The sequence below is a fragment of the Solanum verrucosum genome, unplaced genomic scaffold (genome assembly GCF_900185275.1).
Source record: "Solanum verrucosum unplaced genomic scaffold, falcon-dt-bn FXZP01000281.1, whole genome shotgun sequence".
Taxonomy (NCBI): Eukaryota; Viridiplantae; Streptophyta; class Magnoliopsida; order Solanales; family Solanaceae; genus Solanum; species Solanum verrucosum.
In genome coordinates this window covers 1,655,205-1,673,876 of record NW_026020554.1, presented here as the reverse complement: position 1 = coordinate 1,673,876, position 18,672 = coordinate 1,655,205, and the positions used below count along the sequence as shown (strand labels likewise).

Here is an 18,672-nt window from a genome sequence, read left to right as displayed (position 1 = left end):
CTTTTTAAATTCTCAAAATAAATCACTTTAGAGTTCAAATACTTACACTTTTGTTCTTAATTTTAACAAAGGTTTGTGGAAAGTGTTAGAAAAGTTGTATTTAAAACCTTAGTTTATCAAAAAGTATAGCTTAAAAGTTGATACATATTCATTATAAAAAAGGGTCTAACTTCTTTGCAAAACAAAATTTCTCAAACTAACAAACGAATTAAACAACAAAAGAACCTAAATTAAAGGTCAATGTTCTAAGCCAAATTAATATATTAAACCCAATATCTAGAGGAGGGGAAGGTGAGCTATTAGGTTTGCTTAAGTTCTTATTTGATTAGTTTGCATAAGTTCAAATATAAATTGAAACAAAACATAAATATAGGTACCAAAAGAAAGTATAAAATGTTAGTCAAAGATAACAACATATATGTATGCATAAAAAATATAAAGCTTTGAGATAAGGAGGAAGTGCGGGATTTTCTTTTGGAATGAGTGAATCATTCTAGACACGAGCTAAATGCAAGGTAGGTTGCTTCTCTAATTTGGATAGAGGTGGAGTCATATTGCAACTCCATACGCACCCCCCGAATGTACATGTAAATAAAAGAAAGTAAAGAAGAGATTAGTGAGACGATTCAACTTTAAATAATAGTGAAAATCAAATATAGAGCTAAGCAAAATTATACAATGTATATATTATTACAAACACAAGATATGCAAGCATCAAATAAAATACTCATTTATTGAATAACGACCTTTAAACCGACTAACAATGACAAAATCAAAACAAATGTATTCTTTCGAGTATAAGCTAAATTTAAACACATCAGATTTGAGCTATAAGAGAAGTGTCATTTCTATGAATTATTATGAACAACGAATATAATGTACGAGTCTTGACAATATATACTATATGATGTTATTTAAAATGATAACTTATACACCTACTTAAGATAACTAAATGTATATATTGGGAACGTGAAAGAGAGATACAAATGGTTTAAATAGTTATTCTACACAATACTACCTAACTAAGAAAAATTAAAATTGGTTCTCACATGCTTCTGTTAAACCAAAAAAAAAAGAGTATAAGTTGCAAATTAAAGAGAATCAAACGAACATCACTATACAATATGGATATGACAGAATACCAAAGGAATCTGAAATTTTATAGTTTTTAGGTGTGGGATATATGGCCGAGCTACTTACTCGCATTTTGTTAAGAAAATACATGATTAACAGCTCACTCAAACAAGACAAAATTATATCGCTTTCTTCCTAATAATACATGGGCAGAAACTTCTTATCAAATGCAAGACAACTTGGAGCAAAAACGGATTCATGCGGTTATCTAGTCTAGTCGTAAAACAAGATAATTCTTTAAGTTCGACGTTCGAAACTTCAAGGCAATACAAACTCAGCTCTGTACAGATCTCAAACAGGACACAGACTCATTTTTTACACTTCATTACAGCTAACAAATCACTCTCGATGTATCAGTTTATTAAAGCACACACAACATTTTATTACAGAGACAAAAACAGAGGAAAAGAAAAGGGCGAGTATTACCTGTTATCGGGCAGTGAACGGAGATGCTTTGGTCTAAGGCCTACCTTCGAACAACGACCAGCTCGAAACTAGAGTTCTCAATCGAGAAAAATAGAACCAAAATGATATTTTGGAGCAAAATACACAGTGGTTAAGGGGGCTATCGTGCGATGGAAAAACTTCTTAAAAATGAATGCCAAGGCTTCTATGGAGGCTGAAAATCTCTCCCCCTGGCTAAAGATGTGAGGATGTATTTATAGGTAAAGACTAGGTTTTCTGGCTTAGCGTTTTGGCGGGATTCAAAAGAGTGAAGGAGCCGTTTGAATTCAAACTCAAATCCCTGAGCTTACTCCATCAGAAATCGCAGAAGTTTTTGGCATTTTCCTTTGACCAAATTAAAGAAGAGAGATGAGAATAAGAGAGAGAGCAAGTGGAGTTGTCTAGGCTTGCATAGAATTGGAGTGGATGGTATCTGCCATTTTGAAGATCACTGGAGTTTAACTAAAAGAGGAAACTATCGATAGAAGACAAAGGAACAGCTCCTGCTAGTTAAAAAGGTATGGCTTAGGGCTTGAATTAGTTTTGGGCCGAAAATTGGGACGAGTTTGGGCTAAGATGTATTTAATTTTGTGGGCAGACCAGTTTGGTCTGATATTGTTGGGTCTATGGGCTGAATTTAAAGGCCTTTTTCTTTTAAATTATTTTGGGCTTCTAACTTAATATCTAATATAATATATATTATGATATGATAACAACTAAAAATTTACATAATAAAAATATCACTAATATAAAATATATTTATAAAATATTGACTTATAATTAATTAAATAAATAGGAAACTAGAAATAAGATGACGACAAATTGATTATTTAAGAAAAAGGTGTAAAAGTAATTAATTTTGATAATAAAACTAATAATTTTAGACGATATATAGTCGTAGTAGTAAAAATAGTTGTGAAAAGGATTATTTTATACTTATTAAATTAGAAGCTTGAAAACAATAAATTAGAAGAATGGAGGGTCAAAATTGGGTGTCAACAGCTTGTCCCTCTTTGACCAGAGACTATGTAAGAGTTTTTGGGCAAAGAAGTTGACGTAAAAGCCAATTTTGTCCCGACCAACAAATACGACCTTGGAAGAATATGAGACAATATGGGCATTGAATAACTTATGAGGTAGAGGATTTTGGGAACAGGTGGCCGCAAGCTTACAAAAGTTGCTCCAGTATTGAATCATGATGTTATGGTATTGTGATCTAGGAGAGTATTTAAGATTGGAATCGAGTAGAGTTCGAGGTAGACCTTTGACCTTTGTTGGAAAGCTAAACTTTCTCAACAAATTGCCCCAGTTCACTGCTTAGATAAAGTTCCACGTTGTGCTAAAACTCCTGCAGAATTCAAACTTGACAAAACAGTTAATAATATTAAACATGAAGCATGGTGCGATAAACATATGGAAATAACACCTCCTGGGTGTGAATTTATGAAAATGCGGCATTGCAAGCCGAAATGACTTAATGAGATAAAATCTTGCAAAATTTATGAAAAAGGGGTTTAAGGCCGATGATTCATGAGAAATGATGCTTTTCAGCGATGATTAATGAAAATGAGGCCTTAACCAAATAAATTATGGATATGAGGCTTTTAGCCAAATGATATAAAAATGAGACCTTTTAAGCCAGGTGATTTATGAAAAGGAGGTCTCTGAAAGCAAATCAGACTGGTAAAGCATTTGTGCAGTATATTTGAAAGCGTCTGTGCAATCAACTGAAAGCATTTGTGCAATGCATTAGAAAGCGATAAAGCCATGTAGAATTCCTTTTTAAATAATTGAAAATATTTGTGCATTTGAAGATATTCATTTGTGCGAAATATAAAGCATTTGAAGATATTTAGAAGCATTTATGCAGTGCGTTTGAAAAATAATTGAAGGCATTTGTGCAGTGTATTTGAAAATATGCATTTGTGCGAGGCATTTGTGCGGTGTATTTGAAAATATATAAAAGCATTTGTGCAGTGCGTTTAAAGTATTTGAAAGCATGTATGCGAAAAATCTGAAAGCATTTGTGCGGTGCGTTTGAAAAATATCTCGAAGCAAATGTGCAGTGTGCTTGGAAATATCTGAAAGCATTTGTGCAGTGCATTTAAAGGCATTTATGCAGAGCAAAAATCATGTGCATTGTTTTATTAAATAATATTTGTTATCAACACATTTGAAAACTTATAAAGCTTTACTTATAAGTTTTCGAATTATAAATTTATAAGTAACTCAAACCACTCGACATATAGTCCTTTCGATGCTATGAATGTTATTGACTTCTCAGCTTTTGGTAATTCTGATAAACCTGCACTCAAAGAAAAATTATAAGTTTTGGGGGAGGTTGATTCGCATTGACTTTGAAGGTCTGGCTCTTCATACTTCTTTCTTCCAGCTTTGGTTGGACTCATAACCTCCGTCAATTCTAAATCTTGGTTAAATGGATAACAAGAAAATAAATAAAACGAAAACATTTGATTGAAAATCATATTTGAAAATAAGATAAAATTATATATGTATATATATCAATAAAGAATTTTGTCGAACTTCAAATTGTGACATATCATGAAACAAAGCGAACGTCCTTTATCTGAAGTCTTTCTTCTGTTGGATGATTCGATTGACCATATACTCTTCAAATATCTTGATATCTTTTTGCAACAATACCCTTAAAAATTGTCCTAGTTTTTGCGAAAGAGATGCATTGTCCTTTGGTCACGATGATTCCAAACCTTCTATAGGCTGCACACTATTCTATTATGGCACCAAGCCAAACATAACCTAAGGACACAATCAAAATTGAAATAAAGGGGCCGAACCCTTCTCGGGTTGCCTACGTATCCGAACGGAATCAGGCCATACGTAGTTCGCTACATACAAATAAAAAAATCTAATAAAGTGACCGAAGCCGATATAGGCCGCCTACGTATCCCACCAAGGGTATCAGGCCAAGAGTAGTTCATATTACATAGAAAGGAAATTTGCAAAACCTACTAAAGGACCAAATCCGATGTGGATTTCCTACGTATCCCGCCATGGGAATCAGGTCAAGACGTAGTTTCCAATACATGACAAAAAGATTACAAGAAAATGAAATAGAAACCTCTAGATGTAGTATCTCTTAACCGCATCTGCATTGATAGCTTTTGGCCATATCTTGCCATCCATTTCTGCTAGAATCAAAGCTCCTCCAGTCAGTACTCGGTGAACCATGTAAGGTCCTTGCCAATTAGGTGCAAACTTTCCCTTAGCTTCATCTTGGTGTGGAAATATTCGCTTCAACACCAATTGTCCCGGTTCAAACTGTCTCAATCTTACTTTCTTGTTGAAAGCTTTGGCCATCCTGTGTTGATAAAGTTGCCCGTGACAAACCGCATTCATTCTTTTTTCATCAATGAGCATCAATTGTTCATACCGATTTTGCGTCCACTCGGCATCACTTAACTCAACTTCTTGGATGATCCTCAGAGATGGTATCTCGACTTCCATTGGTAACACTGCTTCTGTTCCATAAACCAAAAGATAAGGTGTTGCCCCAGTCGAAGTCCTGATTGTGGTGCGGTAGCCAAGAAGGGCAAAGGACAAACTCTCATGCCAATGCTTGTAGTTATCAATCATTTTCCGCAATATCCTCTTAATATTTTTGTTGGCGGCCTCAACTGATCCATTCATCTGAGGTCGATAAGGAGTGGAATTGCGGTGAATAATTTTGAACTTCTCGCATATCTCATGCATCAAGCCACTATTGAGATTAGCTCCATTATCTGTAATAATTGACTCGGGGATCCCAAATCTACAAATGATGTTATTGCGAACAAAATCTGTCACCACCTTCTTTGTCACAGACTTGTATGAAGATGCTTCTACCCACTTTGTGAAGTAATCAATAGCTACCAGAATGAACCTGTGTCCATTTGAGGCGGCTGGCTCAATAGGGCCAATGACATCCATGCCCCAAGCTGCAAATGGCCAAGGAGAACTCGTCACATTTAGCTCATTCGGTGGAACCCGAATCAAATCACCATGAATCTGACATTGATGACACTTTCTCACAAAACGGATGCAATCTGTTTCCATGGTCATCCAAAAATATCCAGCTCGTAGAATCTTCTTTGCCAAAGTGAAACCATTCATGTGTGGCCCACATGTACCCCCATGTATTTCTTCAATCAACTTGCTTGCCTCGTGAGAGTTAACACATCTTAACAATCCCAAATCTGGAGTCCTCCTATAAGGATTTCCCCACTTAGGAAAAAGTGATTTGCGAGTCTCCGAAGTGTTTTCTTTTGAACATTGTTTACTCCTTCTGGATAGTCTCATTTTCTAAGATACCTCTTAATGTCATAATACCAAGGTTCTCCATCCGGTTCTTCATCTACATGGAAACAATAGGCTGGCTGATCTTGCACATTGACCTTGATTGGATCTATGTAGTTCTTGTCTGGATGTTGAATCATAGAAGCCAGGGTTGCCAACGCATCTGCAAACTCGTTCTGAGCTCGTGGAATATGCTTGAATTCTACCTTGACGAATTTCTTGCACAATTCTTTCACACACAACAAATATGGGAGTATCTTCACATTCTTGGTGCTCCATTCGCCTTGAACCTGATGAATCAATAAGTCGAATCACCTATAACCAACAATTCTTGTATATTCATGTCAACATCATTCTAAGCCCAAGAATACAAGCCTCGTACTCCGCCATATTATTTGTGCATAGGAATCTGAACTTTGTTGAGATAGGATAATGTTGACCTGATTCTGAAATCAACACTGCTCTAGCACCGACTCCTTTGGAATTCGCAGCACCATCAAAAAACATTCTCCAACCGGGATATTCTTCGGAAATAGCCTCTCCAATAAATAAAACCTCTTCATCAGGGAAATAAGTTTTAAGAGGCATGTACTCTTCATCCATGGGATTTTCAGCGAGATGATCAGCTAGCGCTTGTCCCTTGATGGCCTTTTGAGTGACATAAACAATGTCGAATTCACATAGCAAAATTTGCCACTTCGCCAACCTTCCAGTGGGCATAGGCTTCTGAAATATATACTTGAGTGGATCCATCCTTGAGATGAGAAAAGTGGTATATGCATATAAATAATGTCTCAGCTTTTGTGCAACCCAAGTCAAAGCACAACAAGTGCGCTCCAATAAAGTATACTGAGCTTCATAAGAAGTGAACTTTTTGCTCAAGTAATATATAGCTTGCTCCTTCTTTCCAGTTTCGTCATGTTGTCCCAGCACACATCCGAATGCATTGTCAGACACTGACAAATACAACAACAACGGTCTTCCAGATTCTGGGGGCACCAAGACTGGTGGACTAGATAAATACTCTTTGATTCTGTCAAAAGCTTTCTGACAATCTTCCGTCCATTTTGTTGCAGCATCTTTCCTCAGCAACTTGAAGATTGGCTCGCAAATTACAGTAGATTGTGCAATGAATCGACTAATGTAATTGAGGCGGCCAAGAAAACTCATTACATCCTTTCGACTCTTTGGAGGAGGCAAGTCTTGAATAGCCTTTATCTTTGAAGGATCCAACTCTATCCCTTTCCTACTCACGATGAAACCCAACAGCTTCCCGGCAGGGACACCAAATGCACACTTTGCAGGATTTAACTTCAGATTGTACCGCCTTAATCTGTCAAAGAACTTCTTCAAATCTCTTATATGATCTGAGCTCTTCCGTGACTTGATGATGACATCATCCACATAAACTTCAATCTCCTTATGGATCATATCATGAAATATGGTAGTCATAGCTCTCATATATGTTGCCCCTGCATTCTTGAGTCCAAAAGGCATTACCCGATAACAATACACTCCCCAAGGCGTGATGAATGCAGTTTTCTCCGCATCTTCTTCATCCATTAGAATCTGATGATATCCTGCAAAGCAATCAACAAATGACTGCAACTCATGCTTTGCACAATTATCAATAAGTATATGAATGTTTGGGAGAGGAAAATCATCCTTCGGGCTAGCCTTGTTGAGATCTCGATAATCTACGCATACTCTGATTTTTCCATCTTTCTTTGGCACTGGTACTATGTTGGCCAACCACGTGGGATACTTGGTGACCCGAATGACATTGGCATCAAATTGCTTGGAGACTTCTTCCTTAACCTTTAAACTCAAATCAGGCTTGATCTTTCTCGGCTTTTGCTTTACTGGGGGGCAAGAGGGATCAATTGGCAATCTGTGTGAAACAATATCCGTGCTTAGACCTGGCATATCATCGTAAGACCATGCGAACACGTCCATGTATTGTCTCAAAAGATCAATAAGTTCTTTTCTTTGGGACGAAGTCAAATGGACACTAATTCTTGTATCTCTCACCAACTCTGCTGAATCTCCCAAATTTATCGTCTCTGTTTCATCCAAGTTTGGCTTTTCTTTATTCTCAAAATGTTCAAACTCCTTGGTCAACTCTCCAGACTGCACATCTTCTTCATATTCTGCAAAAGTTTGTTCACTGTTCGGGGTTTGTTCGCTCGTTTCATTACATGTCACATTCTCGGCATTGACAGATTTATTAGTTTGCTTGCTGAAAGAGAGAAAAAAGATAAAAATAAAATAAATAATCAAGGACAAATTTTAAAATTTAAAGCATAAAAAGGTAACATAGATTTGGCATTTAAGCTTTCAAAAGACGGAGGCAAAACACATCAAATTCAAAAACACGATTCAGGCCTCAATTTGAATCATGTTGTTTTGTTAATTCTAATACAATCATCTACCAAGATTCCCGGAGGAACGGGGACGGGTTACAAGTCCAATTGTTCAAAGCATCTCCAGGCATGGCATCCCATATGGTCGGGGCCTCAGTGCAGTCCTCCAAAATCATATTGCATTCCGTTTCTTCAATGAACAAGTTTTTGAGTCCTTCTGTGAGGTTATCTTCAACAGCTTCTTCTAATCCTTCTGCAGCAAACGCCTTGGAAAATGACTGATTCAAGGGAGGGATAGGTTGTGGTAAGGGATTGTCACTTTTCCTTTTGAGATTGGCCGACGAGATTTCTTCAGGAGTAGGCTCGTATCCAAGACCAAAGGTGTATTTCTGACCAGGCAATTGAATTGGTTCCACTATTCCATCCAATTTCGCTCCAAGACCTTGACCCGGGATAAAACCATTCTTCAACATTTCCCAAGCCACCATCATAAGCACACGTGGCAAATTTGCCTTTCCAACTTGAGTAGCACACACAATTTCCTTAATATGGAATACAGACCCATCCAACTCTTCCATACTTTCAATAACAGGGACTGAATTTTCAGGATATATTGAGTTGTTACCTTCTCCATGAACAACAATTTCCTGATGGTTCCACACAAATTTCAAAGTCTGGTGCAAAGTGGAAGGGACCGCACCAGCCATATGAATCCATGGCCTTCCAAGTAACAAATTATAACTAGCAGATATATCCAACACTTGGAATTCTACAATGAACTCCACAGGTCCAATTTGCAATGGCAGATCAATTTCCCCAATGACTCCCCTTTGTGTCCCATCAAATCCTCTAACCCTTACATGACTTTCACGAATCTTTCCAATGTCAATTCCCAAAGCTCGAAGAGTAGTGAAAGGGCATATGTTAACAGCTGAACCATTATCAATCAGAACTCTGGAAATAAACTTATCCCTACATCTGACAGTAATGTTCAACGCTTTGTTATGTCCCAAACCTTCAGGCAACAACTCATCTTCATGAAAGGTGACTTTGTTAGCTTCCAAAACTTGTCCTACCATGGCAGAAAAGCTCTCACTAGTGGTCTCAGCTGGAACATAAGCTTCATTTAAAACCTTTACCAAAGCATTCCTATGAGTTGCAGAATTCATCAATAAGGCCATTAAGGAAATTTGAGCAGGAGTTTTCTTTAGCTGTTCAACAACTGAATATTCCTTAGTTGGCATCTTCCTCCAGAAATCTTCCACTTCAGCCTCTGTCACAACCCTTTTTTGGTTATTTTCCTTGTTTGGTCCTCCTCGTACAACTTCTTCAGGGGCATAATAACGTCCGGATCTTGTCATTCCTGCAGCAGCAGCTTCTACAACTATCTTTCCTTTTCCTTTGTCCCTTGCATCAATCGAGTAATTCCAAGGAACTGCATTAGTGTCAAAAGGGGATGATTGAACGGCAAGGGCCACGATCTTAGGCTTAGGAAGAAAAGCTTCCACTTCAATTGGCGCTCGTACTTGGACTGTGATTATTGGAGCAATAAAGGCCGATGTCTCAACATTCTTCTCTATCTTGACTGGTACTATGGTTCCTTCCAAATTGCAATCTTCATCAACGGTGATCATGTGAACATTGCCATGATTTGGCAGCGGGTTGTTGTTTACATTGGGGGCAACACCTTTGAGTTGAATGATTCCTTCTTTGATCAATGCCTCAATCTTGTCTTTAAGAGTAAGGCAACTTTCAGTATCATGTCCAGCAGCTCCAGAGTGATATGCACAGTGCTTGGTCTCGTCATACCATCCAGGAAGGGGATTGGGAATTCGTCCTTGGATTGGCTGGACTACTCCTGCAGTTCTCAACCGTTCATATAGTTGGGCTAAAGGTTCAGCTAAAGGTGTATAGGTTTTGGCTGGTCTTCTTTCAAAGTTTGGGCGGGGTCTGGGTGCATTTGATGGACGATTTTGTTGTTGATAGTGGGATTGGGATGGATATGTGGGTTGGTATCGTGATTGATTTGAATAGGCAGGTGCTCTAGGTGGACAATATGTTGGTTGGGTGGTGTAAACTGGGTAAGGGGCAGGTGAAGGTTGATAATAGGGTTGAGGAATTTGGGTATACTGACTGTAGTATGAAGGTTGGGGTAATGGGTTTTGGTAGGTTAACATTTGGTTTGGCCTACGTTCCTGGATGGTCATGACAGCAGACACACCGTCCTTCCTCTTCTTAAGGGCTCCTCCGATTGAATCCGACTGAATTGCCTTACTTGTCGCCTGCAGGGCTGCCAAATTAGTGATTCTCCCAGTTTTAATACCTTCTTCAATAAATTCTCCCATCCTGACAACCTCAAAGAACTTTTGCCCTACAACACTTATCATCTTTTCATAGTACGTTGCATCTTTTTGGGATTGTATAAAAAAAGAGGTCATCTCACTTTCTGCCATTGGAGGTTGAACTTTTGCGGCATCTGCTCTCCACCGCATTGCATACTCTCTGAATGACTCTGTTGACTTCTTTTCCAACTTCATCAAGTAGAACCTGTCCGGAATTGCCTCAGTGTTAAACTTGAACCTATCCATGAATTCTTGCGCCATCGCACCCCAACTATTCCATTTCTGTGGATCTCGACTCGTGTACCAATCAAGGGCCTCTCCTGTCAAACTCCTTATAAACAACTTCATTCTAATGGCCTCATCTTTCCCCACTCCAACTAACTTGTCACAATACGACCTTAAATGGGCTCGAGGATTTCCCTTCCCATCAAATACATCAAATTTTGGTACCTTATACCCCACGGGTAATTCAACATCGGGATGAACACATAAATCCTCATATTCAAGACCTTCAACCCCCTTATGGACTTGGATATTTTTGAAAGCTTCCTTCAAATTACGAATCTCCCTTGCTACATTGTCATCTGTTCTTGACCTTGCTTCTTTCTCCATCTCTTCATATGGATCAACTTCTGGCAGGGTTGGCATTGGATTAAGGAAAGGTTGAGCTTCCGCTACATATACTTGAGGCACATATTGCATGTTAGGGATTGCAGTGTGTGCCACCGGTATATGTTGGGTCGTTTGGTATTTTTGGGAAGGTAAGGCAGTTTGGGTGAGTGGGGTAGTTTGGGTAAGTGGGTTAGTTTGGATGACCGGAGTTTGGGTAAGTGAAGTTTGGGGCGCATATGGGGTAGTGAAGGGTAAAGGGTTGGCTTGTTGCGAATTGTTTTGTGGAAAGTTGGGTTGTTGAGGGTTGGTGGATTGTTTGGAAGCAGTTGGATTGGTCTTGTGAAGGGAAGGGTTTGGTGGAAAATATTGAGGAGTAGGAGAGTCAACATGTGGAAAAAGAGGCGGAGTAGCTGTGTTTGTTCCCTGCTCGGGAAGTGGCGTGTTCAAAGTGATGGACAAATTAGTGAGGTTTCGAAGTCGATCAATCTCACTTTGCATATCGGCCATTTTTTGCATCAAATTGGCAATGTGTACATCATAAGGGATTGGTTCCATTCCTTCCGAAGTCTCGGGTTCATCTCTCAGGACAGTGACAAGTCCCAAACCATTTTGATCAGATGCACCGGAATCAGTCATGTCGGCACGTGCTTTTGATCTCGTAAAGTATGGATGATCCGCCAGTTCGTAGTCAACGCAAATCAACCTTTGGGGAAATAAATCAAAAGGAAGAAAACCTTCAAAAGAGAGAAATATTAGTATCAAGTGGGTGATCGTTGTTTCAATAATATTAATAATTAGGCAGATAATTGAATAATAACAGTAAATAAATAGAGAACAAACATGTGTTACGCAGCAAGTAAATCATATAACAAAACAGATATTCAAAAAGAAAATGCATCCTAATATGCACGGGACCTCTTTTTGCCAGAGGTGGGCCTAAATGTCAAACATAACGTTTTATGATAGATTGATCCAAGCCATTAATTTGTGACAACTCGAGTTTGGGAAACAAAAGGCCAAGCTTTCATTAACACAAATAAAAGAGTACAACGAAGAAACTAAGAAATACATAAAAAATGACATAATATAAAGACAAATCTAAGACTTGGCCTAAACTGCTATCAATCACGATGGTGGAGGAAGTGAAGATGATGCTCCCACGTTGCTAGGTCCTGCTCCCGCATTGTCCAAATATCGCATTATATTTTCCATTTGAGCCCACATTTCAGGAGTAACTATTTTGGTTCCAAGACGAGAATGTCTTATCCAAATCGTCGTTCCAATATCCTCAAAACCTTGCTCACCTTCTGAACTTATGCTATTGCGACCTTCTTGAAACCATACATGGTATTCTGGAATTTCCTTTTCAGGCCCATTTCCGATATCTATCGTGAGGATATTGTCCCACTCTTGAAGAATCTCTTTGGCTCTAGGGACTTCAAAGTTTGGTCCAAAGGAAATTTCAGAATTCCTCATATTTGCTCGAAGAGGAATTACTTGTGGTTGACCAAACTGTTGAAGCACGCGCACTGGAGCATATGGCTGGAGACCTTTTAACCCAATAAGCTCGATATAATAAAACCTTCTACATCTTATATAAGCAGGGGAACGTGGGAGTAATGGATATTTCCACTGAATTTGGTCACTAGTGCGGTGGGCCAGAAACTCATACCAATCATCAGTACCAACCGGATACACAAACTCTTTCATCCTTTCGTAAAAACTGTTAATATGATTTATGTTGCTAAAACATATATCATCCATGTTTTTACGTTGGTGAAAATGTTCCATTGCCCACATTTGTAAAAGAAGATTGCAACCTTCAAAGAAGTTTGATTCCCCTCTTTTACATTTCCCAAGAGCTCGAAATATTTCTGCTAAAATCATGGGAACCACAGTGAGTTCTTCGCCATCTACTCCCTCAAAAAGTACTTTAGCCACAGAACATATGCAAGTGCTAATGCATCCGTGTTCTCGTGGGAATACCAAAGTCCCTAGTAAAGCCACAGCAAATGCAATAGGACGTCTGACTTGCCAATGAACTTGAGTACAAGAGAATTCTTTCCTAAACAGCTTGTAACTATCCGAGCGTCCATACCTCTCATATAGGTAGTCCAAAGAAACCCAATTATTTTCGAAGCACCGAAGTTTCTTTTCATTTTTCAACCCTAAGTAGCGAAGGAATTTCTTCCCTGATTGACTGTGTGGAATAATTTGACCCATTCTTTGATACTTCAAACTGGTGAAATAGAGGATTTCCTCCAATGTAGGGGTTAGTTCAAAGTCTTTGAAGGCGAACACAACACGGTCTGGATCCCAAAACTGAATTAGTGCTCTAATCACGTGTTTGTCGGGGGTGATTTTGAATAGCAGAGGGAGGCACCCCAACCTTCTTGTAATCGCTAATTTCTCATTTGGAGTGAAATTTTCCCACCATGTCCTCAATTTGTGCGGGAAACCCTCGACCATCCTAACTTTGGGCACTTGGGGAATTGAACTCATCCTACATTACAAATTGAAATGAAATGAACACATAAATTCCAAACTCGCTATGTCAAAATTAGGCTTGGATCTGTCTATCATCATCACGTTGCACAAAACATGCTTGTTGGTCGTTGGGTCATGAAACCCGTCGACAAAAGGGTAGATTTCTTAAATGTGGATTCGATACCCGGGATCGATCCACCTAAGGTGAATGCATGCATGACTTAAATTAAGGGGTGGTTTAGCTCTATCTTATGTTTTCTAAGATTTGGCTTACTAGACACAAGGTTCCCGAGTGGACAACTCGAGTGAGAAGGCTACGCGGTCACACGGAAAAAGATCCGGACACCCCGCGCATATGCCAACTCTCCTAAATTTGGGATTTTGAAAGAAATTTGCGGGTGCGCAAAACACACCTCGCGTGTACGTGTGATAGTGTGAGTTTTCCAGAATTGGAGGAACTATGATCGGAATGACAGTTTATATGAAGAGTAGCAAATAAACAATTAATATATAATATTAACAAATAAGCAGTTTATATCATATAAGCATGATAAGTAAAGCACTTAGGCATTTAAAATAAAACAAACGACAAAAATGAAACAAGCAGGTGTTAAAAACTTAATTATTAACCTAAGTTTGTTATGGTTTAGAACCTAAATTCCCCAGTGAAGTCGCCAAGCTGTTATACCCTATTTTAACTCGAGGTCAAAACGTGTACAACATATTGGTGATTTCCAAATTAATTAACTTAAGAAGTCGCCACCTAATTATTTTTAAGGTAAATTAGGATACCTAAATTATTAACTAAGTAATACTAAAATGACTTCAATTAAAAGGTCTACTAACTTAAGATTCTGGGTAAGGGTTCTAATTATCCTAAAGAGAAGAGGTAAGGCATCCTTTAAGATCCGTTAAAGACGGTTACCGGCAAAACTTAGGTTAATTAGAGAGAAAATAAAATAACCATTAAAAGCTAAGAAAAAAACTAGTATTAATTAAATCATGGCAAAGTAACCTAAAAAAAGTTAAAGTATAAAAACCTTAAAATATACTAACTTCATATAGAAAGATCTAAAAATGAAATGAAACAACCATTAGTTTAAACTTAATTTTTTAGCGAGAAAAAAGGAGTTTGAATGAAATATGCATAATTTGTTTTCTTCAAAATAGCTAACCAAGTCAAATGCTTTTTGTTTTAAAAGAAAATCTTTTTATGAAATTGAATTAACAAGGAAATCTTAAAGCTAAAGATAATGAAAATATATTTTGTCTTGATAAAATAAAAAAAAAGAGTTTTTATTCAATTGAAAGCCTTTTTATCTTCAAATTCGCCTACTCAAAATTCAAAAAAAAGAGTTGTGTTTTAAGCTTTAGACATATCGACATTTTATAAAGTTTACATTTTTTAAATATAAACAAAGACATACAAATCGGCCCTTTTTAAATTCTCAAAATAAATCACTTTAGAGTTCAAATACTTACACTTTTGTTCTTAATTTTAACAAAGGTTTGTGGAAAGTGTTAGAAAAGTTGTATTTAAAACCTTAGTTTATCAAAAAGTATAGCTTAAAAGTTGATACATATTCATTATAAAAAAGGGTCTAACTTCTTTGCAAAACAAAATTTTCTCAAACTAACAAACGAATTAAACAACAAAAGAACCTAAATTAAAGGTCATTGTTCTAAGCCAAATTAATATATTAAACCCAATATCTAGAGGAGGGGAAGGTGAGCTATTAGGTTTGCTTAAGTTCTTATTTGATTAGTTTGCATAAGTTCAAATATAAATTGAAACAAAACATAAATATAGGTACCAAAAGAAAGTATAAAATGTTAGTCAAAGATAACAACATATATGTATGCATAAAAAATATAAAGCTTTGAGATAAGGAGGAAGTGCGGGATTTTCTTTTGGAATGAGTGAATCATTCTAGACACGAGCTAAATGCAAAGTAGGTTGCTTCTCTAATTTGGATAGAGGTGGAGTCATATTGCAACTCCATACGCACCCCCCGAATGTACATGTAAATAAAAAGAAAATAAAGAAGAGATTAGTGAGACGATTCAACTTTAAATAATAGTGAAAATCAAATATAGAGCTAAGCAAAATTATACAATGTATATATTATTACAAACACAAGATATGCAAGCATCAAATAAAATACTCATTTATTGAATAACGACCTTTAAACCGACTAACAATGACAAAATCAAAACAAATGTATTCTTTCGAGTATAAGCTAAATTTAAACACATCAGATTTGAGCTATAAGAGAAGTGTCATTTCTATGAATTATTATGAACAACGAAATATAATGTACGAGTCTTGACAATATATACTATATGATGTTATTTAAAATGATAACTTATACACCTACTTAAGATAACTAAATGTATATATTGGGAACGTGAAAGAGAGATACAAATGGTTTAAATAGTTATTCTACACAATACTACCTAACTAAGAAAAATTAAAATTGGTTCTCACATGCTTCTGTTAAACCAAAAAAAAAGAGTATAAGTTGCAAATTAAAGAGAATCAAACGAACATCACTATACAATATGGATATGACAGAATACCAAAGGAATCTGAAATTTTATAGTTTTTAGGTGTGGGATATATGGCCGAGCTACTTACTCGCATTTTGTTAAGAAAATACATGATTAACAGCTCACTCAAACAAGACAAAATTATATCGCTTTCTTCCTAATAATACATGGGCAGAAACTTCTTATCAAATGCAAGACAACTTGGAGCAAAAACGGATTCATGCGGTTATCTAGTCTAGTCGTAAAACAAGATAATTCTTTAAGTTCGACGTTCGAAACTTCAAGGCAATACAAACTCAGCTCTGTACAGATCTCAAACAGGACACAGACTCATTTTTTACACTTCATTACAGCTAACAAATCACTCTCGATGTATCAGTTTATTAAAGCACACACAACATTTTATTACAGAGACAAAAACAGAGGAAAAGAAAAGGGCGAGTATTACCTGTTATCGGGCAGTGAACGGAGATGCTTTGGTCTAAGGCCTACCTTCGAACAACGACCAGCTCGAAACTAGAGTTCTCAATCGAGAAAAATAGAACCAAAATGATATTTTGGAGCAAAATACACAGTGGTTAAGGGGGCTATCGTGCGATGGAAAAACTTCTTAAAAATGAATGCCAAGGCTTCTATGGAGGCTGAAAATCTCTCCCCCTGGCTAAAGATGTGAGGATGTATTTATAGGTAAAGACTAGGTTTTCTGGCTTAGCGTTTTGGCGGGATTCAAAAGAGTGAAGGAGCCGTTTGAATTCAAACTCAAATCCCTGAGCTTACTCCATCAGAAATCGCAAAAGTTTTTGGCATTTTCCTTTGACCAAATTAAAGAAGAGAGATGAGAATAAGAGAGAGAGCAAGTGGAGTTGTCTAGGCTTGCATAGAATTGGAGTGGATGGTATCTGCCATTTTGAAGATCACTGGAGTTTAACTAAAAGAGGAAACTATCGATAGAAGACAAAGGAACAGCTCCTGCTAGTTAAAAAGGTATGGCTTAGGGCTTGAATTAGTTTTGGGCCGAAAATTGGGACGAATTTGGGCTAAGATGTATTTAATTTTGTGGGCAGACCAGTTTGGTCTGATATTGTTGGGTCTATGGGCTGAATTTAAAGGCCTTTTTCTTTTAAATTATTTTGGGCTTCTAACTTAATATCTAATATAATATATATTATGATATGATAACAACTAAAAATTTACATAATAAAAATATCACTAATATAAAATATATTTATAAAATATTGACTTATAATTAATTAAATAAATAGGAAACTAGAAATAAGATGACGACAAATTGATTATTTAAGAAAAAGGTGTAAAAGTAATTAATTTTGATAATAAAACTAATAATTTTAGACGATATATAGTCGTAGTAGTAAAAATAGCTGTGAAAAAGGATTATTTTATACTTATTAAATTAGAAGCTTGAAAACAATAAATTAGAAGAATGGAGGGTCAAAATTGGGTGTCAACATTATGAATTATGAATTCAAGGGTTATGATTCATGTTATGAAGAATCTCTCGATGTTTAGATGTATTTTAGAGTAGTTAGAATAAGAAGGGAGTAAAGGTACACTTTAAAAGCACTTAGGCGAAGCAAACGACGGAAAAAAAGGTGGGGGAAGGAGACCCTGGCACACTGCTGGTGCGGGGCACCAACCCCTAAACTTCAGAGACTCATTCTTGGCGCACTGCTGGCACGCCTCCCCAGTCCCCCTGGCGCATCTGGGGTGCGCCGCCCTAGCTCCTCCCCAGAACATTCCGACGAATTTTCTTCTTCGATTTTTTGCCATAATTTGCCTAGAACCAAATAGTTTCTTTCCAACTCACTTATATTTGACGACCCAACATAAGTACACGAAAATCTACTAAAAACAACTCTCAAACTTCTAATATTCATCTCAAGAACTCATCAAACTCATCATTAACGATTTAAGAACGAAACTTTAAGAAACTCATCAAGAACTCAAATCATTCAACCTCAAAAATGAAATTACGAATTTAAAATCACATGATTGGTGTGTGGGTGAAAGAACCCAACACTATGAGAGCTTATATACCTTAATTTGGAGAAACAAATCCTCGATTCGCAAGAACCTTGATCGTTCTTCTTTTTCTCCTATTTTCTTCTTCTTAAACTCCTCTCAAAACCCTAAGCGTATTTTAGGATTGTGAAAACTGAACCAAATCAGTTTAGACCCCTAAAATATTACTAAAAACGTTTAAAACTGATGGGGTAAGAAAACCCCAGAATACCACTCATTAATTCGGGTAAATTTCCTTAACTGGACGGACATGTTGACTTCAAACGGGCATATTTCCCTCATTCGAACTCAAAATTTAACAAACTCGGTGGCGTTGGAAAGAGGATTCAAAGACCTTTCATTTGATATCTTATGGGTCACCTAACTCATCATGTACTGAAAGTTCG

The 18,672-nt window shown here is 37.0% G+C and overlaps 2 protein-coding genes across 3 annotated transcripts in view; one reads left to right on the top strand and one right to left on the bottom strand.

Moving 5' to 3' along the window:
* LOC125810154 (uncharacterized) overlaps positions 1 to 18,672 on the top strand; it is a 316,103-nt gene that overhangs the window by 97,557 nt on the left and 199,874 nt on the right. The gene's annotated exons all lie outside the window — the stretch shown is intronic.
* LOC125810134 (uncharacterized) lies at positions 4,681 to 11,845 on the bottom strand. Its single transcript, XM_049489659.1, is given in 5 exon segments — positions 4,681 to 5,810; positions 5,813 to 6,199; positions 6,202 to 6,249; positions 6,252 to 8,131; positions 8,325 to 11,845. Coding segments are annotated over 5 exon segments (6,966 nt in total).